Below are 26,737 nucleotides of genomic sequence, written 5' to 3' on the forward strand. Positions count from 1 at the left end.
TCGTGACCCTTATCAGGGGCTGGGTCCAGAGCCCTCTCTCCTTCCGGGTCCAGATCCGGTTCTGCTGATGCAGGTCCAGCCTCTGTGGACCCAGACGCTAGCGTTCTGACGCACGGTGAGATACTGTATTGGTGTCCTTGGCACTGAAAGCCCTACCATCTCCACATACAAGGCCTCACTTTTAGTAACTGAATATGGCCCATATAGTGAACCAGGCTTATTGTTGTGTCTCCTTTTTGTGTGTTATTCAACAGTTTCTAATGTATTTGACTTATTTTCAAAACGTAGCACCCAAATGTATAATTAGTCAACACTGCCACCATGAGGACATGTTGTAACAGTGTCTGAAGATTCATCATCATGTAGTTTCAAATCAAAGCTCATTGATTGTCTGACCCCAGAAATCAGGCATACTATGCCTTTATCCAGTTTCCTAATTTCCCATGTTGTGACAATCCCATCCCTGATTAGCTATCCTCCACAGTAATGAAATGTTTTTTGTTTCTCTCCAGGTGCAGGGAAGATCTTGTTCTGTGGGAACCCTGTCCAGGCCATCAGAGCCAGGCGACAGAAGATGAGGGTATGTTGACCCATCAGTGGGGATAAACTGTAGATACTGAGTTCTTACTCATCTCTGGCACATTGACCACCACAGCAGAGATTTGACAGTTTTCCAGTGACCAATGGAAAGTGGCCCAGAGTGAAGGTGGAATAGTTATGTGTTGTGACAGGCCATTATGGCTGGGTGACGTCGCCCCCTGTCTCTCTAATGTGATGTCAGGATGAACAGAAGGAGATAATTATCCGAGAGAGGAGGGGAGGGTGATGGAGCGATGCAGCTGTGGCCCAGGTGACATGACAGACGGAGCTTCCTGCCAACGTCCGACGATCTGTCATCTCTACACACGTGCTGTCTGTCACTCTCTCTCTTTTATTTCCCTCATTTCTCTTTCGGTTCTTCACTGTATTTCTTCTTCCTCTGCCTCCATCCATATTCAATAGCTCCATCCCTCTCACCATTCCTGTCCCTCTATCCCTCCCTCTGATTCCCTTTACCCTCCTCTATCTTCAACCTCATCCATCTCTCTCTCTCTCTCTCCTTATGCAGGTGCCACCCCCACCTCTGTGTAAAGCTCTGTCCCTACCTTTGTATGCAGACTGCGGCCCCCTCACCTGTGTCCACTCCGAGCGCCCCACCCCTCCATGTTTTGGAGCACACATATGACCTTTCAGAGCAGGACGGACACCAGCGCAGCAACGTGTTCTCTGAGCTCAGGGCCTGGAGGGAACAGCATAACATGTACTGACCACTTAGTCCTGTGTCAGTCAGTCAGCCAGCCACTCTGAACTGACTTTTCACTCTTTTCTATGACTTTGTGTTCCTGACGTTTATTAGCTATGGAGAGGGATGGCCTCAGATACTGACCATCTTCCACAGTGATGACGAGAAGGATGATGAAGGAAGTTTCAGCATTTTCAGTGGCGAGGAGGTGGGTGGAAAAAGAGACGGGTCGAGTCACTGGGCAAACACTGGCTCACCAGACTTACCTTTCCAGTCCCCCTCTTCAGGTGAGTCTCTCTCACCTCTGGTTTACAAGGCCATCAAACATGTCAAAACCAAGAAACCTAAATATAAATCCAAGGATTTTAACACAGAATAACTTGAAATCACACTACCACAATGCAACATCAAATGTTCTCTAGTAAACTATGCTTCATTTACAGATGTGTTTCAGATAAAAGCCAAATCCCTTGAGGTGGCCTGTATCTCCCTGTCCTCTGAATCCACTCTGACGCCCTCTCCCCCTCAAAACGCCACATCAGACCCTGGTGGCCTGAGGGTGTCAGAGCTGCGAGCACGCAGACTGAGGCTTAGTGGTGGGGTGGCTGAGGCCAGGGCTGGGACTGCTGTAAAGCCTACTGACGACCACACAGAGCTAGGGCCAATTAGAGGAGACCCAGGCTTGAGGAACCAAGGGCTCCAGGAGTCTGAGGCCCAAAGTCTCTTTGCTTCCCCAGGCTACTCACCCCCTGCCACACAGGCCAGCCTCCAGACCCCTAGTCCAAGGGCTCAGGTCACCGACAGGCGGAGCTTCTGTGCAGTCCAGCAACGGGCATCAAGCAATCACCTCGTGCAGACCACCAGAGGGGACGGCCATCATGTTTAGGGAAGAGGACCCTAGGGGCTGGATTACATCCAACAATCACCTGAAGAGTAGAACATAGGAAGTTCACACTTGGATTCGATAGATTCTTTGTCAGTGTTTTGACTCTCTCTGCTGGACAGTTAAAGAATCACTTACATCCCGCTTTTCTTTCCTAGCTCAGAATTGTACAGTACTGACACTGATCTCACAGTGCCTTTACTGAGGACAACAGCCCTTGTAGGGGGGGGGGGGCACATTCCCAAAATTGCATTTTTGTAGCCCACTGTTTTATCATTGGAATGTGATACAAAACAAGGCAACAGTGTGCTTAAGGACCATGTGGACGCCTCCGAGCGGTCGGATAGGCTGTTTGGAGTGTTTATCCGACTGGATTAAAAAAAGTAATAATAATGTCCCCCCAACTTCTAAAACCGAAGTTGTGCCCCTGATCATAGCAAAAGTAATGAAGACGTCACATGGAGTTTCCTAAATGAAATAGTGTATGTGCATATAATCAGACTGTCTGAGTGCTGTAGGCTAGTACTAACACTACTGGAGCTTTTTCAGAATATTTGGAAAAAGTTAGTTGGCCAGTGTTCCTGCTTAGAGAAATACCCCTGAGCTGCTGGATCAGGACCAGTGCTCTTGTGAAGCTTACAATGGAAAGGTCAGGACCAGAGAGAGGAAAACTGATCCTAAATCAGTTCCTAAGGGTAGAATGTAATTTAAGTTCTGTTTGTTTTGACTGGAGAAACTCTGTGACACCCTCCTCTTCATGTGGCGTCCCATGTCGACAATAGGTGAACAATTTTAACCAAGCTGACATATTTGAGCAAGCCCAATCCTGTTCCGGGAGACCGGGAATCCATACACACATACACACACTCACACCGCAAACTGAGGGCCTGATTCCAGTCCACATGTCTGTCAGTTCTGCTTCACTGCTGTCTCAGGCAACAGGACACAAATAAAGGCGCAATAGAATAACAAAACATTGTCTGTCATCACAACCACAGACTACTGTTTGATTACTTACTACCATAGAAGACTTGTGTGGGATTAATGGATACACAGAAACACAGAAAATACCATACGAAGGTGCGTGTTTCAACCATGAGACTGTCCTTACATAACAAGAAGAAGCTGTTGATTTGACTTGCCTGAATAACCTGATGCATTTTGCTGCCTCGTGTCTGAGCCCATCTGTGCAGCTGTTTCCCAGCACGCACCTGTGCTCTCACCAGCCATGTCTCACATGATCTGTATAGCTGGCACCCTGTTGGGCCTTCTCAACTGCAATGCCTACTTACTGCTCATCTCATTTAACCAGAGAATTTAATTCTCTGAGGTTAACACTCTTGGCAAAGGGCAATCATCGACACAGCCTGCTAGTGATGAGAGAGAAAGAGTGAGAGAGGAAGATCTATGCAGCAGACAGCTGGAGAGGGAAGCTCAGTCAGGGGTCCAGGTAGTAGGCTCATTTAACAGGTTTATAATTTGACTGTGGAAAGACAGACTCCCAGCTGGTGGTGACTGACTGGAATCTGGATTGTAGAGAGCTTGGCCCTGCTCACCAGTCATTAGTCTGTAACCAACCAGGTGCACTGTAAATGTAGCCTGCAGGTTGTATACCTACTCTCCCACCATTACGCCACACACTGAAGTCTACCAGCGTTATCATAAAATGAGAAAATACCTTCACCACTATACAAGGCTGCTATTTGTAACCAGCTGACCACTACATAAAGATGACAGACCACATAGTAAAGGGCCTGGTAACAGACTATAAGTCAGGGTGTGGGTACATTGGTTGGATCCTTCTGCCCCTGGGTTACTGTGAATGGAACACTATCATTACAACCTTGTTGTTGGGAGATGATTGACACTGTTGGTATGACAGCAGGTGGAAGGAAGATGCTTTTTCTCTGTTATCAAATTAAAAAGACAATTATACCACCACACCACTCCTCCCCAAATCTGCCTCTTGATTCCCAAGAGATAGCTTTCAACAGAACATTGATACTCTTTAGAGGGTGGAGGAAGGGTGTTTCGGCTCAAGTCAAATTAAAAAAAAGTAAACAGTACTAATTATAATGTCACCTGTTTACCAGACATCTGAAACACAAACAAAATGCCAAGTGGATGGATGTTTATCGTATCATTCAAAAATGTAGATTCTTTCTTAGAAGTAAACGATCTTATAGGAGTCTCTGAGAGGAGATGGGACACCCCATTCCTAGCTTCAGTGGACATGCGGCATGCAAAAAATGGTATGTGGATGAAGGTCATGTTTAGGCAAATAAACTAGAAAGGGAAATAAATGGCTATAGTTTACACCTTTTAGTTATTTCATAAAATGTTGTTCATAGGAAAAATGTAAGTACCGGGGTAACCCCCCCCCCCCCCCAACACACTCATCCAACATATTACTTTATTCAAAAATAATCTACATTTTTCTCTCTGAATAAGTGGATTATTTATCTTAAGGCTTTCCTACTTGTATTGTATATTAAATATATATACTGCTCAAAAAAATAAAGGGAACACTTAAACAACACAACCTAGATCTGAATGAAAGAAATAATCTTATTAAATACTTTTTTCTTTACATAGTTGAATGTGCTGACAACAAAATTACACAAAAATAATCAATGGAAATCCAATTTATCAACCCATGGAGGTCTGGATTTGGAGTCACACTCAAAATTAAAGTGGAAAACCACACTACAGGCTGATCCAACTTTGATGTAATGTCCTTAAAACACGTCAAAATGAGGCTCAGTAGTGTGTGTGGCCTCCGTGTGCCTGTATGACCTCCCTTCAACGCCTGGGCATGCTCCTGATGAGGTGGCGGATGGTCTCCTGAGGGATCTCCCAGACCTGGACTAAAGCATCCGCCAACTCCTGGACAGTCTGTGGTGCAACGTGGCGTTGGTGGATGGAGCGAGAAATGATGTTCCAGATGTGCTCAATTGGATTCAGGTCTGGGGAACGGGCGGGCCAGTCCATAGCATCAATGCCTTCCTCTTGCAGGAACTGCTGACACTCCAGCCACATGAGGTCTAGCATTGTCTTGCATTAGGAGGAACCCAGGGCCAACCGCACCAGCATATGGTCTCACAAGGGGTCTGAGGATCTCATCTCGGTACCTAATGGCAGTCAGGCTACCTCTGGCGAGCACATGGAGGGCTGTGGGCCCCCCAAAGAAATGCCACCCCACACCATGACTGACCCACCGCCAAACCGGTCATGCTGGAGGATGTTGCAGGCAGCAGAACGTTCTCCACGGCGTCTCCAGACTCTGTCACGTCTGTCACATGTGCTCAGTGTGAACCTGCTTTCATCTGTGAAGAGCACAGGGTGCCAGTGGCGAATTTGCCAATCTTGGTGTTCTCTGGCAAATGCCAAACGTCCTGCACGGTGTTGGGCTGTAAGCACAACCCCCACCTGTGGAAGTCGGGCCCTCATACCACCCTCATGGAGTCTGTTTCTGACCGTTTGAGCAGACACATGCACATTTGTGGCCTGCTGGAGGTCATTTTGCAGGGCTCTGGCAGTGCTTCTCCTGCTCCTCCTTGCACAAAGGCGGAGGTAGCGGTCCTGCTGCTGGGTTGTTGCCCTCCTACGGCCTCCTCCACGTCTCCTGATGTACTGGCCTGTCTCCTGGTAGCGCCTCCATGCTCTGGACACTACGCTGACAGACACAGCAAACCTTCTTGCCACAGCTCGCATTGATGTGCCATCCTGGATGAGCTGCACTACCTGAGCCACTTGTGTGGGTTGTAGACTCCGTCTCATGCTACCACTAGAGTGAAAGCACCGCCAGCATTCAAAAGTGACCAAAACATCAGCCAGGAAGCATAGGAACTGAGAAGTGGTCTGTGGTCCCCACCTGCAGAACCACTCCTTTATTGGGGGTGTCTTGCTAATTGCCTATAATTTCCATCTGTTGTCTATTCCATTTACACAACAGCATGTGAAATGTATTGTCAATCAGTGTTGCTTCCTAAGTGAACAGTTTGATTTCACAGAAGTGTGATTGACTTGGAGTTACATTGTGTTGTTTAAGTGTTCCCTTTATTTTTTTGAGCAGTGTATATATATATATCTAACTTCTTTGGAATATATCTACAACTTACCACAAAATCATTTTGTGGAAATATCTCCAAAAGTTGTGATGACACAGACAAAATATTTTGTTGCGCAAGAGCAGTGGCAGCCAGGGAAAGTGTTGAGAAAATAATCTGGTGATATCTTGTGGTCTTAATGTGATCTACACAGTTACCCCAGGGGGCTAGTTACCCCCTAGTACCCTACTTTGACTGTAATGTAAACAGTGTCAGCACAACATACATACTAGCTATAAAATAAGGACTCAGAAATAATTGGGTTTGGATGTGATTTACGATCTTGTCAAGTAGGTTTCAGTTAAAATCACAATCCGACAACCTCAATCATAAGAGGCAGAAGAAGAAGTGATATAACAACTACAGTATATGAGTTATAATATAAGTTAACAAGGCACAAATTCACAGTCTGAGCCTGATGCCAAGCGAGAAACGTGTAATTATATAACAGACATGCATTCTCTGACATAGACACCTTTGTCAAGAGTGAGCAATTAATGAGACAACTATTCGAGGAAACTGCCTGCCTTGTTCTGTTACTTTAGGTGGACGCATGCCAGTTTTCCATTCTAGGAATGATAACAAAGCTCAACTGGGTCCCAGTGTTGGAACAGCTTATGGGTTCAGACATGTACAGTATGGAACAGAATCCTGCCCACAGCAGTGTTCATTTTGGCACTATTTTTTAGATTGAGTCTACTCTTAGTCAATTTGACTAAAACATTTTTTTTGGTCATTTAAATAATGATTCCGTCTAGTTATTGTCAAAATGACAAAAACAGTGGGCCATTTTAGTCAACTAAATGCCCTTAGATTTGAGTCACATTTTAGTCACATCACAAATGTTGTATTGCCTCAATAACTTATAGTTAACATAAATCACTGACTTTTAAGTGCAGAAACATATATAGCCTTGTCCTACCGACATATTTTTTTGCATAACATCCTACTCTCTTCCCAACAGCAGACAAACATACAGTTGAAGTTGGAAGTTTACATACACTTAGGTTGGAGTCATTAAAACAAGTTTTTCAACCACTCCACAAATTTCTTCTTAACAAACTATAGTTTTGGCAAGTCAGTTAGGACATCTACTTTGTGCATGACACAAGTCATTTTTCCAACAATTGTTTGCAGACAGACTATTTAACTTATAATTCACTGTATCACAATTCCAGCAGTTTACATACACTAAGTTGACTGTGCATTTAAACAGCTTGGAAAATTCCAGAAAATTATGTCATGGCTTTAGAAGCGTCTGATAGGCTAATTGACATCATTTGAGTCAATTGGAGGTGTACCTGTGGATGTATTTCAAGGCCTACCTTCCAACTCACTGCCTCTTGACATCTTGGGAAAATCTAAAGAAATCAGCCAAGATCTCAGAAAAACAATTATAGACCTCCACAAGTTTGGTTCATCCTTGGGAGCAATTTCCAAACACCTGAAGGTACCACGTTCATCTGTACAAACAATAGTACGCAAGTATAAACACCATGGAACCACGCAGCCGTCATACCGCTCAGGAAGGAGACGCGTTCTGTCTCCTAGAGATTAATGTACTTTGGTGTGAAAAGTGGAAATCAATCCCAGAACAACAGCAAAGGACCTTGCGAAGATGCTGGAGGAAACAGGTACAAAAGTATCTATATCCACAGTAAAACGAGTCCTATATCGACATAACCTGAAAGGCTGCTCAGCAAGGAAGAAGCCACTGCTCCAAAACCTCCATAAAAAAGCCAGACTGCGGTTTGCAACTGAACATGGGGACAAAGATCGGACTTTTTGGAGAAATGTCCTTTGGTCTGATGAAACAAAAATGGATCTGTTTGGCTGTAATGACCATCATTATGTTTGGATGAAAAAGTGGGAGGCTTGCAAGCCGAAGAACACCATCCCAACCGTGAAGCACGGGGGTGGCAGCATCATGTTGTGGGGGTGCTTTGCTGCAGGAGGGACTGGTGCACTTCACAAAATAGATCGCCTCATGAGGCAGGAAAATTATGTGGATATATTGAAGCAACATCTCAAGACATCAGTTAGGAAGTTAAAGCTTGGTCGCAAATAGGTCTTACAAATGGACAATGATCCCAAGCATACTTCCAAAGTTGTGTCAAAATGGCTTAAGGACAACAAAGTCAAGGTATTGGAGTGGCCATCACAAAGCCTTGACCTGAATCCTATAGAAAATGTGTGGGCAGAACTAAAAAAGCGTGTGCGAGCAAGGAGGCCTACAAGCCTGACTCAGTTACACCAGCTCTGTCAGGAGGAAGGGGACAAAATTCACCCAACTTATTGTGGGAAGCTTGTGGAAGGCTACCTGAAACGTTTGACCCTAGTTAAACAATTTAAAGGCAATGCTACCAAATACTAATTGAGTGTATGTAAACTTCTGACCCACTGGGAATGTGATGAAAGAAATACAAGCTGAAATAAATCATTCTCTACTATTATTCTGACATTTCACATTCTTAAAATAAAGTAGAGATCCTAAATGACCTAAGACAGGGAATTTTTACTAGGATTAAATGTCAGGAATTGTGAAACTGAGTTTAAATGTATTTGGCTAAGTTGAATGTAAACTTCTGACTTCAACTGTATATAAGAATATACACCGTGTACAAAACATTAAGACCTTCCTAATATTACATTGCACCCCCGCCCAACCTTTTGCCCTCAGAACAGCCTCTATCCGTTGGGGCAGGGACTCTACAAGCTGTTTAAAGCGCTCCATAGGGATGCTGGCACATGTTGACTCCAATGCTTCCCACAGTGTCAAGTTGGCTGGATGTCCTTTGGGTGATGGACCATTCTTGATACACATGGGAAACTGCTGAGGATGAAAAACACAGCAGGGTTGCAGTTCTTGACACACTAAAACTGGTGCACCAAGCACCTACTACCATAACCTGTTAAAAGGCACTTAATCCTTTGTCTTGCCTATTCACCCTCTGAATGGCACATACACAATCTATGTCTCAATTGTCTCAAGGCTTAAAAATCCTTCTTTAACCTGTCTCCTCCCCTTCATCTACACTGATTGAAGTGGATTTAACAAGTGACATCAATAAGGGATCATAGCTTTCACCTGTATTCACCTGGTCAGTTTATGCCATGGAAAGAGCAAGTGTTAATAATGTTTTATACAATCAGTGTACAGTGGCTTGCAAAAGTATTCACCCCCCTTGGCATTTTTCCTATTTTTTTGCCTTACAACCTGGAATTAAAATATATTTTGGGGGGGTTTGTATCATTTGATTTACACAACATGCCTACCACTTTAAAGATGCAAAATATTTTTTATTGTGAAACAAACAAGAAATAAGACAAAAAAACAGAAAACTTGAGTTTGCATAACTATTCACCCCCCAAAGTCAATACGTTGTAGAACCACCTTTTGCAGCAATTACAGCTGCAAGTCTCTTGGGCTATGTCTCTATAAGCTTGGCACATCTAGCCACTGGGATTTTGCCCATTCTTCAAGGCAAAACTGCTCCAGCTCCTTCAAGTTGGATGGGTTCCGCTGGTTAGCAATCTTTAAGTCATACCACAGATTGTCAATTGGATTGAGGTCTGGGCTTTGACTAGGCCATTCCAAGGCATTTAAATGTTTCCCCTTAAACCACTTGAGTGTTGATTTAGCAGTATGATTAGGGTCATTGTCCTGCTGGAAGATGAACCTCTGTCCCAGTCTCAAATCTCTGGAAGACTGAAACAGGTTTCCCTCAAGAATTTCCCTGTATTTAGCTCCATCCATCATTCCTTCAATTCTGACCAGTTTCCCAGTCCCTGCCAATGAAAAACATCCCCACAGCATGATGCTGCCACCACCATGCTTCACTGTGGGGGTGGTGTTCTCGGGGTGATGAGAGGTGTTGGGTTTGCGCCAGACATAGTGTTTTCCTTGATGGCCAAAAATCAACATTTTTGGCTCATCTGACCAGAGTACCTTCTTCCATATGTTTGGGGAGTCTCCCACATGCCTTTTGGCGAACACCAAACGTGTTTGCTTATTTTTTTCTTTAAGCAATGGCTTTTTTCTGGCCACTCTTCCGTAAAGCCCAGCTCTGTGGAGTGTACAGCTTAAAGTGGTCCTATGGACAGATACTCCAATCTCCGCTGTGGAGCTTTGCAGCTCCTTCAGGGTTATCTTTGGTCTCTTTGTTGCCTCTGATTAATGCCCTTCTTGCCTGGTCCGTGCGTTTTGGTGGGCTGCCCTTTCTTGGCAGGTTTGTTGTGGTGCAATATTCTTTCTATTTTTTAAATTATGGATTGAATGGTGCTCCGTGGGATGTTCAAAGTTTCGGATATTTTTTTATAACCCAACCCTGATCTGTACTTCTCCACAACTTTGTCCCTGACCTGTTTGGAGAGCTCCTTGGTCTTCATGGTGCCGCTTGCTTGGTGGTGCCCCTTGCTTAGTGGTGCTGTAAACTCTGGGGCCTTTCAGAACAGGTGTATATATGCTGAGATCATGTGACACTTAGATTGCACACAGGTGCTTTAAGTAATTCTGTGACTTCTGAAGGTAATTGGTTGAACCATGATCTTATTTAGGGACTTCATAGCAAATACATATGCACGCACCACTTTTCCGTTTTTGATTTTTTCGAATAAACAAGTAATTTCTTTCATTTCACTTCACATTTCAATTTGGACTATTTTGTGTATGTTCATTATATGAAATCCAAATAAAATCAATTTAACCTCTCTGGGCCAGCTTGCGTCCCACCTACTCAACAGCCAGTGTAATCCCGTGGCGCGATATTCAAATACCTTAGAAATGCTATTACTTCAATTTCTCAAACATATGACTATTTTACACCATTTTAAAGACAAGACTCTCGTTATTCTAACCACACTGTCCGATTTCAAAAAGGCTTTACAATGAAAGCAAAACATTAGATTATGTCAGCAGAGTACCCAGCCAGAAATAATCAGACACCCATTTTTCAAGCTAGCATATAATGTCACATAAACCCAAACCACAGCTAAATGCAGCACTAACCTTTGATGATCTTCATCAGATGACAATCCTAGGACAATATGTTATACAATACATGCATGTTTTGTTCAATCAAGTTCATATTTATATCTAAGAACAGCTATTACATTAGTATGTGACTAGCATGTGACTAGCATTCCCACCGAACACTTCCGGTGAATTTACTAAATTACTCACGATAAACGTTCACAAAAAACATAACAATTATTTTAAGAATTATAGATACAGCACTCGCTATGTCCGATTTTAAAATAGCTTTTCGGTGAAAGCACATTTTGCAATATTCTGAGTAGATAGCCCCGCCATCACAGGCTAGCTATTTTGACACCCACCAAGTGTGGTACTCACCAAACTCCGATTTACTATTAGAAAAGTTTGATTACCTTTGCTGTTCTTCGTCAGAATGCACTCCCAGGACTTCTACTTCAATAACAAATGTTGGTTTGGTTCAAAATAATCCATAGTTATATCCAAATAGCGGCGTTTTGTTGTGCGTTCAAGACACTATCCGAAGGGTAAAGAAGGGTGACGCGCCCGACGCGTTTCATGACAAAAATTTTGAAATATTCCATTACCGTACTTCGAAGCATGTCAAACGCTGTTTAAAATAAATGTTTATGCGATTGTTCTCGTAAAAAAGCGATAATATTCCGACCGGGAGTCGTTGTTTTCGTTCAAAGAGAGAGAAAGTAAACATGGTGTTGGCTCGTGCACGCGCCTCCAGTCTCATTGTCCTCAGATCGACCAATATCCAAATGCGCTAATGTTTTTCAGCCATGGCCTGCAAAGCCACCATTCATCGTTCTGGCGCCTTCTGAGAGCCTATGGGAGCGTTAGAAAATGTCACGTTATGCCAGAGATCCCCTGTTTTGGTTAGAGATGATCAAGAAGGCCAAGAAATAGTCAGAGAGAGCGCTTCCTGTTTGGAATCTTCTCAGGTTTTGGCCTGCCAAATGAGTTCTGTTATACTCACAGACACCATTCAAACAGTTTTAGAAACTTTAGGGTGTTTTCTATCCAAATCAAACAATTATATGCATATTCTAGTTACTGGGCAGGAGTAGTAACCAGATTAAATTGGGTATGTTTTTTATCCGGCCGTGCAAATACTGCCCCCTATCCCCAGCAGGTTAAATTACAGTTTGTAATGCAACAAAATAGGAAATGAATACTTTTGCAAGGCACTGTATTACAATTATCCGGCCATGTAAATTCCTAATTCAATCTACATATTGCACATTACATACAAAACAAAAAGACACACACAAGCGCAGAGCAAGAGAGAGCGAAAGTAGCAAAATCACCACATGCCACAAAGTATTGGCCAAGTAGTATGGGTTGCACCTCCATCACTCGGTCATGTCATTGCTTTTGTTATTAACGTTCCACAGACGCCACAGCCACATTGATGTCCAAAAGTGAATGGGGGCTAATGACTATTTCTCCCAGTAATGTAGTCAGGTCTCTAAACCTCAAGCTCAAAACAAGTCCCAATTCCCCTGTGCTCGACTGAGTCCAAGTCCGAGTCACCAATGCTCGAGACACAAGTCCCTATCGCTAAAGTCTGAGTCCCCGTGCTCGAGTCCTGGTCTAAGTCTATAAGTGTAAATCACTGGGTCAGGATTAACTCAAAATAAAATGATTTTCCCAGTCAGATATAGTGTAGTGGCAAGAGGGATTTAGTCAACTGTTGCTATCCATTTTCCTTTCTGTGCCACCAAATGCTTGCATGTAGGCTACTGGTAATGCTACCAAAACGTTCTCGAGCGTTGCAGATAGAAATTGCATGAATAGAGCCGACGCTATTCCTTATTCAGCATGTCAGAGAGGCATGCTTGTTCTACATTGTATATTTCTATATTAACATATTTTATTATAATGTGAAACTATGCAAGACATACAATAAACCAAAAACAAAACAACAAACTGTGACGAAGAGGTGCAACATGCACTAACTCAAAATAATCTCCCACAAACAAAGGTGGGAGAAACAACTACTTAAATATGATCCCCAATTAGAGACAACGATGACCAGCTGCCTCTAATTGGGGATCATCCAAAAATCCCAACATAGAAAAACAGAAACTAGAACCAAACATAGAAAAATAAAACTAGAATAAACCCCCCCAGTCACACCCTGACCTACTCTACCATAGAAAATAAGAGCTCTCTATGGTCAGGACTTGACAGTTCTACTGAACGTGCCCCAGGTTGTTTGCTATAGCTAGCAAATAAGGTTACATGATTGAACAAGGTGTATGCTAAACAAATGGTTAACGGTTCGGTCCCCAAGTAGCCTAGTTTTAGAAAGGTATGCGTTTTGCTTTCTGAATGTAAAATGCATGTCTGGCCACACGAATGATTGCACCCCCTCAGCTCACCAGCTCACCAGCTGATGTAGGCTAGGCTGTGTACTGCTGAACAGGTCTGTTACTTTTCTAACTGAATATAAACATTTTAACAATGTGATTTAACCAATTTGAAGTTGGGAAATATGGGGTAAATGCAGAATGGTGTAAGATTGGGAAGGAAAATAATTTCACAGATTTAATCATGTAGCCCAATATTGGGACTACTGTTTATCTCTGTCACGTAGAGTAGGCCAGAAGGCTAAACTGGAAAACCTAACCTCTATCAAAAATAAAAAGATGGCGGAGCGGCAAAAGTTCTTCTGTGCAAGGGTGTTTATTTACATAGTGATTCCGTAACAAAAACAACAGTATTGCCATCAAACGTATACCTTATGGGACAGCTAAAAACAATGCTGCCCAATCCACAGCTCAATCCAAAATGCCTCTCCTTGAACTGAAAGAGAGGCTCCTTTTGTAGGGGTAGCCCCTCCCCTGAGAACAATTAACACTAATTAATTAAGCAATTACCTATTCAAACCTACATTTTCCATTCAACTAAACATACTAAAGTATATACATTGCAACACGTTTTTTATGAAACCTTATCCCAATATAACATTTACAAAATTACATCACTACTGACATAGTGTCTTTCAATATGCCCATTTACATTAACGAGCCATTCGGGACAGGCACTACAAACTCAGCCCAATTCCCTTAGCTCGGGTCCTTATCCCAGCATACCCGGAAGCTACAGAGATGGAGATAGAGGAACAGAACCAAACAAACAACGCGCTCATCCATAACATCGAAAAGTATAATAAATATTGCTTATATTAAATATGAACACTTGTCTGTTTATTTCTTTATACCATAACCGGCTACTGACATATGTGTGAAATGTATGTACTAAGATAGAGAAGTTAACTTGTGTGTCGACCCACATTGTTAACTTATCTGATAACGGAGCAGGGAGGAGTGATGAATGTGTGCGTGCGTTAAAGTACCAAATGCTGCCCGCGGACAGGGACAGACTTCTACGTCACAATCTCTCACTTGCCAGCTACTCCTTGACATCCCGCTAAGGTGCAACCTTTGCTAGGCTGATGGAAGGCTACTTAGAGTCAGAGTCTGCGCTACAGCAAAGCCTAATCTAAGCAGACATGCCTGTGCTCATCATGATTCTTACAGGCAAAGTGACTTTATAAAATGAATTTGCTCATGGTGCACGTCGCTTGAATTATATGTAACACAATTGGACCAATACCGTCGGACATGCAGGAGCCTTTTCATTTTAAACACAAGTGGTGCAACTACTGCTTTTTAACAGCACTGAATCAAAACAGTGGAGTGCGGGAGCGAAGCAAGTGGTCAAAACCACTCCTCTTCTGAGGATGGGGATAGGTGGTGCAACACTTATCTATTTTAATACAGACAAGCTCAAAACATTACTAAAAATGACAAATTAGCCAATGGATCACAATAATTTTCTGGTAAAAAGTGGTGTTGCAAAACATTACATTATACCCCTATTTTGTTATGCGGAGTGGAACCCAAGAGTAGACTCCGATGAGACTGGGATGAAGTAACCAAGGTACTTATTGACACAGGGGAGAGATGGAGTGCAGGTCAGGAGAAGCTCGGGCGGGTTGCTGGAAACCAGGTGCTGAGGCTGAGACTGGAGCGAGAGGGGTTGAGAAAGGGTAAGCAGGTCTGGAGGGGAATTCAAGGGAGTAGTAGAGTGGGGAATCCAGGACAGAGTAGCAGGATGATGGGACTGGAGACGGGGACCAGAGTCAGAGCGGGCAGAATTGTAGTGGAGGGGAAAACAGCATCAGGCAACAAAAACAGGCACAAGAGGATCTGAATAGCAACAAATGGCTAGAAACGTAAACTGACTGAGCAGCGATCATGATCTGGCAGTGTGGAAGTGGCAGGGCTGAGTATTTGTAGAGGTCTTGATTATGGAACAGGTTACAGCTGGTGGGGAGATCTGCTCTGACTCCAGCACACCTGTCTCTGCCAACACAATCACACACAGAGAGAGAGGGAGAGAGTACTGGGGGAGTGGCAGCAGGTCAAGGAGACACAGGATGAGCAATAGAGGGCATTGCAGGAGCAGATGTGACAGTACCCCCCCCCCCCCCCCCCCGGGCGCCTGACCAGGCTTATCTAGGTGTGAGGTATAGAAATCCCGTAAGAAGGAGGGGTCCAGAATGTGACGGCGGACACCCAGCAGTGCTCCTCAGGCCCGTATCCCTCCCAGTCCACCAGGTGCTGCCAGCCACGACGGCGCACGTCCAGAAGCCGCCGGACGGTATAGGCAGGATGGTCATTGATCAGCCGAGGGGGTGGAGGAGCTGCTGCAGGAGTAGACAGGGAATTGGAGCAGACAGGCTTAATCAGGGATACATGGAAGGTAGGATGGATCCTGAGAGAGACTGGGAGTTTCAGGCACACCGCAGAGGGGTTAATGACCCGGTCAATTTCAAAGGGACCAATGAATCGGGGGAAAGTTTCTTCGATGCCATCTTCAAAGGCAGGTCCTTCGATGAGAGCCATACCTTTTGACCCGGGGTGTAGACTTAGCAGAAATCACACAGCGTAGGGCAGTCTCCATCTCTTGGTTGGCCTGTTTGGTCTGGGGGTGATATCCAGAAGAAAGACTGACATTGATACCAAGAGCTGAACAGAAGGATCTCCATACCTGGGAGGTAAACTGGGGTCCTCTGTTGGAAACGATATCAGTGGGGATGCCATGCAGATGAAACACATGGGATACTAACAGGTCTGCAGTCTCCCTGGAGAACGGGAGCTTGGAGAGGGGAATGAAGTGAGCCATTTTGGAAAACCTGTCAATAAGGGTGAGGATGATGGAGTTACCATTAGATGGGGGAAGGCCAGTGACGAAGTCCAGAGCTGTGTGTGACCAGGGGCGACTGGATATGGGAAGAGGGCGGAGCAGACCGGAAGTGGGTTTAGTGGAGGTTTTGTTCCTGGCACAAACCAAACAGGCTGAGACAAACTCCCAGACATCTCTCCATGGTGGGCCCCCAAAGGTGCTGACGCAGGAAGGCGAGGGTCCGGTTCATACCAGGGTGACTGGTGAGATGGGTAGAATGACCCCACTGAAGAACATCAGAGCGAACACAATCTGGAACAAACAGAGCATTACTAGGACCGTTACCCGGGTCAGCCTGACCCAGTCAGGCTGGTTCTGCTGAGCTTGGCGGATACGGGACTCGATCTCCCAGGTGACGGCGGCAACGATGCAGGTGGATGGCATAATGGCTTCTGGCTCGGTACCCATGTTGTCGGTGGTGAACTGGTGAGAAAGGGCATCAGGCTTGGTATTCTTCAAACCAGGGCGATAAGTGAGTGTGAAATTGAATCTACCGAAGAACAAGGCTCATTTGGCTTGCCGGGAGTTCAGACGTTTTGCTGTCTGGATGTAGGACAGGTTTTTATGGTCAGTCCACGTGATGAAGGTTGTTACAGAGCCCTCCAGCCAGTGACATCATTCTTCCAGAGCCAGCTTAACTGCCAGGAGTTCCCGGTTTCCGATGTCAAAATTCCTCTGCAGGTGAGAGCTTATGGGAAAAGAATGCACATGGGTGGACCTTCTGATCAGAGGAGGAACGTTGAGATAGAACAGCACCTACCCCGGTGTCAGAGGCATCCACCTCCACAATGAACTGGAGTTCTGGGTTGGGCTGAGTAAGGACCGGAGCGGAGGTGAAGCGAAGCTTGAGTTCAAGGAATGCTGCCTCTGACTCAGGAGTCCAGTGGAACGAGGTGGGGGTGAGAGTGGTGAGAAGTGCAGCCAGACGGCTGTAGTTGCGGATGAAACGTCCAAAAATTTGCAAACCCCAGGAAACGCTGTAGCTGTTTCAGGTTAGATGGCCCAGGCCACTGACTGCCATGACCTTGGCAGGGTCCATACGCAACTGTCCCTGTGACAAAAGGATCTCCAAGTGGTTACCTTTCCGGCAGTCCAGTCAATCTGTGGGTTGTGTAGCTTTAACCAAGGATGGCCAAGAACCAGGGGAGAGTAAGAACAGTCGATTATGTGGAAACTGATCTTTTCCTGGTGATTTCCAGAGAAACGCAGGATGACAGGGACGGTTCTCTCACAGACACGGACGAGGAGCTGTCCATTGAGAGTGTTGGCATCGAGGGGTGAATCGAGTGGGACAGTGTCCAGGCCCAACTGGGTAATGACACCTTGGTCCAGGAAGCTCTCATCGGCGCCCGAATCGATGAGAGCAGACAGAGGAAAAGCCTGGCTCTGCCACACAAGGTTGCCTTCAAGCAGGGGTCTGGGGGAAGATGGGCAGGCGGTTTGGCTCAACAGTATATCCCCTACTACTGCCGAGCCCCCTATTTTGCTGGATGCAGGGAACAACTGGAGGCAAAGTTACCAACTGGACCACAATATAGGCAGCTCCTAGCGCTGATTCATCATTGCCTCTCCTCTGGAGAGAGACAGGCCTGGCCGAGCTGCATGGGTTCAGGATCTGCATGAGCCTGGGGATGGGATGCAGTCGGAGAAGGATGACAAGGCACTGAAGCAGATGTTATGGGACATGCAACCCTACCTACCCTCTCCCTTGACGCTCACGGAGACAGTTTTCAATGGGAATAGTGAGAGAGGAGTTCATCAAGTCCATCAGGCTCATCCCTGGACACCAACTCGTCCTTGAGGGTCTCAGTGAGTGCGTTCTGGAATGCTCCCTGAAGGGCCTCATTCCAGCCACTCTCAGCTGCGAAACTCACATGCCTTCTCAGCAACACTATGGGGGCCTTGACGGAGGGACAGGACTCGTTTAGCGACATCCTTACCGCAGACCGGGTAGTCGAAGACCTTCATCTCCTCTGTGAATCTGGAGTAGGAGAAGCAGATGGGGGACTGTCTCTCCCAGACCGCCGTGCCCCAGGAAAGTGCATGGAGGCAGCCAATCAGAAAGGAAATCTTGGCCTGTTCACTAGCATAAGAGTAGGGCTGTTGCTCAAATACAAGTGAACATTGTACCAAAAAGGCTGTGCAAGCTCTGAGGTTGCCATCGTAATGCTCGGGAGTCAGAACAAACGGATCCCGGAGCCGAGGAGAAGGACTTGGAACTGGTTGTGAGCTCTGGGCAAAGGGTCGGCCCTGTAGGTCAGACAGGCTCTGTGAAAACTCCTTGGTGTGCTCCAGAAGGGTCTTTAGGGCTTGGTCATGTTGCTCGAGCAGGGCGCCTTGGCCGACGAGGGTTTGGTGGAGAGTAGCAGAGTCTGCTGGGTTCATCTCTTTTGGTGTCAGATCGTACTGTTATGCGAAGTGGAACAGGGCAACCCAAGAGCAGACTCAGACAAGGAGACTGGGATGAAGTAACCATGGTATTTATTGACACACAGGGGGGAGATGGAGTGCAGGTCAGGGGAAGCTCGGGCGGGTTGCTGGAAACCAAGTGCGGAGGCTGAGGCTGGAGTGAGAGGGGTTGAGACAGGGTAAGCAGGACCGGAGGGGAATTCAAGGGAGTAGTAGAGTGGGGAATCCAGGACAGAGTAGCAGGATGACGAGATGTGGAACTGGGACAGGGGCCAGAGGCAGAGCGGGCAGAACTGTAGTGGAGAGGAAAACAGCATCAGGCAAGGAAAACAGGCACTGAATAGCAACAAACGGCTAGAAACGTAGACTGACTTAGCAGAGATTATGATCTGGCATTATGGAAGTGGCAGGGCTGAGTATTTGTAGAGGTCTTGATTACGGAACAGGTTGCAGCTGGTGGGGATCTGTTCTGACTCCAGTACACCTGTCTCCGCCCACACAATCACACACAGAGAGAGGGAGAGGGAGAGAGTACTGGGGGAGTGGCGGCAGGTCAAGGAGACACAGGATGAGCAGTAGAGGGCGTTGTAGGAGCAAATGTGACATATTTTGAAAGTGTGGGTACAGCTGCTCCGTTTGCTCCATTGCTCAGGCGCCTATGCAAGCGAGGAAGGTGTTTTGAATTCCATTCCATTCTCTCTGTGACACCATCCCTGGTCCATGTAAGCCTATCTCATCTGGGCCTCTGCACTAATCTTTGCTGTAACAATCTAAGTGTATGCTTTGCCTATGCGTTAAAAACTGAGATCAAGAACATGTTCATTGATGTAGCCAACAAGCCAATGCATGTGTAGCTTAGCTTAGTGCTGCTAGAGCTGCTGGCTAGGGTTTAATATTTGCAAATGGAGTTTGCAATAGATGCCTGCCAGATACCATTTAGCTTTGAACATTTATATTACAAAAAGTGTAGGCTATTACAAGTTGCTACAATTTGATTTCACAGCATTATACAACTTTCAGTTTGTCATTGTGAAATAACTAAAGTAAAGTAACCTACATAGAACTGATTTGATGTCACCAAATTGTGTCACATTAGTTGTTGTTAGCACCATAGACAATATTTAAGTGATAATGCCCGAGTGTTTGGAGTATATATTGGCACTGGTGTTGTTAGGCCCGATACGAAGTTGAGGTATCTATGTAGGTATCATACAGGTATCATATTGTATCTATGGTTAGCTCAACCTCTGTAAGTGTGGGCCTACATGGAATCTGATTATGTTGGGGATGTGAAGTGTTTTTCCAAGGCCGTTGTTTACTGTTGCTATGAGCGATGAGACCATTGGTTTCTTGGCATAGGCAGGAAAATAGAAATAAAAATGGGCAGAAGAAGGGGTGAACCTGTTGCTCGGAGAAGTTAGTGGAATGCTGTTAAAGGAAGGGGAGCTGATATGAGAACTATCTGTTGTTTTGTAGTTCAATAGAAATATGCCAACTTTATGTTATTAAAATGCACTTAAAGTAAAAACTTCTAAATCTAGCATCTATTTCTTACTTTCAAGAAAGGAAATAAATGGCATACGCCAGCCTGGACACGAGTCATCATCATCATCAACAACTTTTTTCATACATGTCGGCCAAATTCTCCAGACACTACCCCTTTAAGATGTCAATCAGACTGTTGTTTACACAGTGGCCTGGGGTCTGATGTCCAGTAGAAAGTAGCTGACAGGGACCGTCGGGAGTTGATTCAACGGGACCATGCACTCCATGGCAAAACAACTTGTAAAAAATAACACTGAAATAAGGGACAAAGATCTCGGTAGTTTGACCCCCGAATTGCTGTAATCCGGTAAGAGACAAAATTGGTAAAACACCTGCACAAAAAAACACCTGTTAGCCAGCTACAGTAGTGTTATCTAAGTAAGCCATGCTAGTCAGCTCAATGTTGTGTGTGTACTTGTTTTCAGTTTCTGATTGCCTCCTCCAATAACCATAATGTGTCCATTTTTCTACCATTGAAATATTTGCACAAGTATGTAAATATCAGGTTGATATTTTGATGTGTGAATGGGATCAATTCCTTCACTATGGTTAAACAGTTGTACAAGATCTGACGAATAGTGTGCAACTGCAACCCGCCATTCAGGGAGTTCCTGCATTTATGCATCTGCTCTGCAGGAAAACGCCCCCCCTCAAGCATCCCATTAGTTCCTTCACCCCCCCCCCCCCCCCCCCCCCCCGAGCCACACTTTTCCCCCATCCATAGCAAACACAGCTAATAGCCCTATTTGGTAAAAGACCATGTCTATATTATGGCAACAACAGTTCAAATAAGCAAAGAGAAACGACAGTCCATCATTACTTTAAGACATGAAGGTCAGTCAATCTGGAAAATTTCAAGAACTTGAAAGTTTCTTCAAGTGCTGTCGCAAAAAGCAACAAGCCCTATGATGAAACTGGCTCTCATGAGGACCGCAACATGAAAGGAAGACCCAGAGTTACCTTTAGAGAATAAGTTCATTAGAGTTACCAGCCTCAGAAATCAGCAATTAACTGCAGTGGAGTCCCGTCATTCAGGGCAGGTGGGGCAGAGCCTGTTTTGAGCCCCACATTATTTCCCCCCAAAATAAATAAATAAATAAAATGTATATATAAATATTTTATTCTATTTTGGGGGTGGCCTGTTTTGCATGTTATTGTGGCATTAATACGTGTCACATATCAGTTTGCAAACAATGTAAAAAAAAATATATTATTGAGTTAATAAAGCCGCGTACAAACAGTCAGCTCCAAAATGCAGGTGTTTCAGCCTAGCTCAGTGCTTTCTGTGGTGGTGGGGCGGGCCAGCAGAAAATAGGAGCATTGTACCGTGATTGACTCAGTGTTCTGTCACTCATGGGGACACTGTCACCCGCCTTTAGTAAGGGTAGACGTCAATAATGTGAGCCCTTTGGGTGCTGCCATAGAGTTACATTAGAAGTGCCCTTCCAAGAATGCTCAAGGTCATTGGCCACAGAAATGACGTCAACTCACGTTATATGTACAGTAGCTTTGATTGGACTGATCATGTCAACATCATACTTTCACAATCTTAGCTAGCAGTCATCATCATGAATCAAGTCTACTGGCAAATCCTTCTTAATCCTTGTCATATGAAGAGAAATAATGAAGAGAAAATATAGATAAAAACGTATCGGTGCTCATCGGCCGTTGGACATAAACATTACACAACAATTTGGAAATCGCAAATTCAACAATGAGTGGTTTGGAAGGAATCGTGACAGTGGTTAACTGCAAGCATTGCAACTGGGAAGTTGGGAATAATACGTTTTTGAACGGTCATTCAACTCGGAACTGTAAATCCAGAATCTTTCTCTTTGATGACAAATTTTGCCCATGGAGGACGGCCGCGCCACTTTCCTGTTCAAGCACATCACAACAAGTCCAAAATGTCATGCTGCTTCATAAATTATGTAGGATGCCAGAGAGATATGTATAACGTAGCTAAGAAAGTAATTCTAAGTGTATGTTGTGTAGTAAGCTTTTAGTCGCCCATGTGCCTCACCCTAATAATTTGGTCTATTTTATTTAATTTTGCTTTACGTCATTGTTCTGACTCGGTGGTGCTGCAGCCTATAACCTGTTTTTAAGAAATGTCATCATCTAATATTGTAAGAGGTTTCATTGTCTGCTTATATGCCCCCTCTATCCTACGGGAAAATACTGTAAGAGCAGCCCATGTTCTGCATTCTGTCACTGTACATTTCAAAAGTGCTGAACAAATAGTTATATTGACTACGTCCATCTTACCGTAGCTCGCTCATTAATATCTTAATCGATATTACGGAATGCCTCTTATCCGCTCATTGTTCCCTTATGCCATGGTTTGTACAATTCAATTGTCAGTAGAAACCACATTTGTTTAAGCAAATCAGCCATATCAGCTATGGTTTTTAAAAAGACAGTAAATGAGTCTGAATTAATTGTTTCGCTGCCAGACAAGGCTCCGCTGATAGCCAGGTGTAGCAGTGGTAAGGTGTAGCCCTAACAGTTTGTGGGCACCGCTTGTTGCTGCCATAGTGCAATTAATGTATTGTTTAGTGTTGTGTAGTATCTTTGCTGGCATGCATCTTACTTTTTTTGTTGAGTTTGCCCCACCAAGATTTACATGCTAAAATTGCCACTGACTAACTGCACCTTAGATTGCAGCCCAAATAAATGCTTCACAGAGTTCAAGTAACAGACACATCTCAACATCAACTGTTCAGAGGAGACTGCGTGAATCAGGATTTCATGGTAGAATTGCTGCAAAGAAACCACTACTAAAGGACACCAATAAGAAGAAGAGACTTGCTTGGGCCAAGAAACACGAGCAATGGACATTAGACCGGTAGAAATCTGTCCGTCCAAATTTCAGACTTTTGGTTCCAACCGCCGTGTCTTTGTGAGACACAGAGTAGGTGAACGGATGATCTCTGCATGTGTGGTTCCCACCGTGAAGCATAGAGGTGGAGGTGTGATGCTGTGGGGGTGCTTTGCTGGTGACACTGTTGCCGATTTATTTAGAATTGTGGTAGCCATGCTTAACCAGGTTTGTGCTTAGTGGGACTATCATTTGTTTTTCAACAGGACAATGACCCAGCACACACCTCCAAGCTGTGTAAGGGCTATTTGACCAAGAAGCAGAGTGATGGAGTGATGCATCATTTTTGGTTACTACATGATTCCATATGTGTTATTTAATACTTTTGATGTCTTCACAATTATTCTACAATATAGAAAATGGGAAAAATATGTAAAAACTGTTGAATGAGAAGGTGTGTCCAAACGTTTGACTGGTACTCTACATAAAAAATCACAAAGTAGTGCACTTAGCCTTTGCTAGTATTAGCGGGCCGATATAGACATCTGTAGTGTCTGTAGAGAGGTCAACTTTGTTTTGCAGCGCCTCTGCTTTGTCAAAAAAGATTGTTGTATAATTAAGCAATAAGGCCCTAGGAGAGGTCGTACACGCAACGCGGAGTGTCTGGACACAGCCCTTAGCCGTGGCATATTGTCGTGGCATATTGAGTTTGTGGCAAGTGGTTTGTGGTTTGTGGTGATGTGGCTCAGTTGGTAGCATGGCACTTGCAATGTTAGGGTTGTGGCTTCAATTCCCACGGGGGACCAATATGAGAAAGTATGAAAATGTATGCACTCACTACTGTAAGTTGCTCTGGATAAGAGTGTCTACTAACATGGAAAAGGAATTAATAGACCATTTCAGCTTTCACATAGAAACAAGTTGCATTTGCATAGTATTTCAAGAAACTGGAAAAAATACAGTATATCAAACAAGTATTTCTATATTCCACAAGTATTATCAGATGAACTGTTTTGTACAGATAGTTATCAGACTCAAGTTACAAATTCTGGTAAACACATTTACATTTAGTTACATTTTTTTCACAAAACTAGTGCACTGGGCCTTTACTAGTCCTGTATTAGCAGACTGATATAGACATCTTCAGTGCTGGCAAAAAAATCGCAGCACCCCCAACCTACTTCCCGCGGCTATGCAGTGCATGATGTTGCTGCTTTTTCCTATGAAATAAATAATCTGCCATAGCAGTGTGAGAGTGCCAGCTGTTATAGTGTTCTGTAGGAAAACAGCAGTCTTTATAGTTGTATGTCTAATGGTACGAATCAAATCAAAGTTCAAATCAAATCAAAGTGTATTTGTCACGTGCGCCGAATACAACAGGTGTAGAAAGTGAAATGCTTACTTACAGGCTCTTACCAATGGTGCAAAAAAGGTATTAGGTGAACAATAGGGAAGTAAAGAAATAAAACAACATTAAAAAGACAGGCTATATACAGTAGCGAGGCTATAAAAGTAGCGAGGCTACATACAGACACCGGTTAGTCAGGCTGATTGAGGTAGTATGTACATGTAGATATGGTTAAAGTGACTATGCATATATGATGAACAGAGAGTAGCAGTAGCATAAAAGAGGGATTGGCGGGTGGTGGGTGGCGGGACACAATGCAGATAGCCCGGTTAGCCAATGTGCGGGAGCACTAGTTGGTCCGCCCAATTGAGGTAGTATGTACATTAATGTATAGTTAAAGTGACAATGCATATATGATAAACAGAGAGTAGCAGCAGCGTAAAAGTGGTGTGAAAATTATTTAATGTACTAATTAAGTCCTACTTGGTAAGTCCTACTTGGGCTCCCAAGTGGCGCGGTGGTCTAAGGCACTGCATCTCAGTGCAAGAGGCGTCACTGCAGTCCCTGGTTTTAATCCAGGGTGCATCACATTAGGTGATTGAGAGTCCCATAGGGCGTCTGGGTTTGGCCAGGGTAGGCTGTCATTATAAATAAGAATTTGTTGTTAACTCATTTTTTGGGGTATCTGTACTTTATTTTATAATTTATATTTTTTAAACTTTTACTTTTACTTCACTACATTCCTAAAGAAAATATTGTACTTCTTACTCCATACATTTTCCCTGACAACCAAAAGTACTCGTTACATTTTCAATGCTTAGCAGGACAGGAAATTTGTCAAATTCACCATATCAAGAGAACACGTGGTCATCCTTACTGCCTCTGGCCTGGCGGACTCACTAAACACAAATGCATCTTTTGTTAATAATGTCTGAGTGTTGGAGTGTGTGCCCCTGGCTATCCATACATTTTAAAAACAAGAAAAGGGTGCCGTCTGCATTGCTTAATATAAGGAATTTTAAATGATTTATACTTTTACTTTTGATACTCAACTATATTTTAGCAATTACATTTACTTTTGATACTTAAGAATATTTAAAACCAAATGTAAGATGGCGCCGACAGATATGGCAGCTCTGCTTCAAGCTTCTAAGTAACTTTGCAGTATTTAGATTTTTTTGTGTGTTATTTCTTACATTATTAGCCCAGACATTTTTTGTGTTATGACATACAGCCGGAAATAACTTTTGGATATCCTCTCTGGGATATCCGCTTGCGTCCCACCTACTCAACAGCCAGTGTGATCCCGTGGTGCGATATTCAAATACCTTAGAAATGCTATTACTTCAATTTCTCAAACATATAACTATTTTACACCATTTTAAAGACAAGACTCTCGTTAATCTAACCACACTGTCCGATTTCAAAAAGGCTTTACAACGAAAGCAAAACATTTGATTATGTCAGCAGAGTACCCAGCCAGAAATAATCAGACACCCATTTTTCAAGCTAGCATATAATGTCACATAAACCCAAACCACAGCTAAATGCAGCACTAACCTTTGATGATCTTCATCAGATGACAATCCTAGGACATTATGTTATACAATACATGCATGTTTTGTTCAATCAAGTTCATATTTATATCAAAAAACAGCTTTTTACATTAGCATGTGACTAGCATTCCCACCGAACACTTCCGGTGAATTTACTAAATTACTCACGATAAACGTTCACAAAAAACATAACAATTATTTTAAGAATTATAGATACAGAACTCCTTTATGCACTCGCTATGTCCGATTTTAAAATAGCTTTTCGGTGAAAACACATTTTGCAATATTCTGAGTAGATAGCCCGGCCATCACAGCCTAGCTATTTTGACACCCACCAAGTGTGGTACTCACCAAACTCCGATTTACTATTAGAAAAGTTTGATTACCCTTGCTGTCTTTGTCAGAATGCACTCCCAGGACTTCTACTTCCATAACAAATGTTGGTTTGGTTCAAAATAATCCATAGTTGTATCCAAATAGCGGCGTTTTGTTCGTGCGTTCAAGACACTATCCGATGGGTAAAGAA

The 26,737-nt window shown here is 44.0% G+C and overlaps 2 protein-coding genes across 4 annotated transcripts in view; both read left to right on the forward strand.

Moving 5' to 3' along the window:
• Nucleotides 1-2: 2 nt before the first annotated feature.
• LOC115152112 (uncharacterized) lies at nt 3-4,108 on the forward strand. Of its 3 annotated transcripts, XM_029696637.1 has the most exons (6): nt 3-115; nt 513-580; nt 782-850; nt 1,109-1,300; nt 1,397-1,569; nt 1,726-4,108. In XM_029696637.1, exons 3-6 carry the CDS (start codon nt 834-836, stop codon nt 2,166-2,168), a joined length of 825 nt encoding a protein of 274 aa, XP_029552497.1. In that variant the 5' UTR covers nt 3-115; nt 513-580; nt 782-833; the 3' UTR covers nt 2,169-4,108. The 3 variants fall into 3 exon arrangements, 2 of the variants coding, with proteins under 2 accessions (XP_029552497.1, XP_029552498.1); XM_029696638.1 differs by lacking the exon at nt 782-850; XR_003867424.1 differs by lacking the exons at nt 782-850; nt 1,109-1,300.
• Nucleotides 4,109-20,654: 16,546 nt separating this feature from the next.
• LOC115152116 (ras association domain-containing protein 8) overlaps nt 20,655-26,737 on the forward strand; it is a 67,632-nt gene continuing 61,549 nt past the window's right edge. Inside the window, exon 1 of the mRNA XM_029696644.1 lies at nt 20,655-20,793. The gene's annotated coding sequence lies outside the window, so the exon portion shown is untranslated. The remainder of the gene's footprint in view (nt 20,794-26,737) is intronic.

This window comes from Salmo trutta, chromosome 17 (assembly GCF_901001165.1).
Source record: "Salmo trutta chromosome 17, fSalTru1.1, whole genome shotgun sequence".
NCBI classification, from domain to species: Eukaryota; Metazoa; Chordata; class Actinopteri; order Salmoniformes; family Salmonidae; genus Salmo; species Salmo trutta.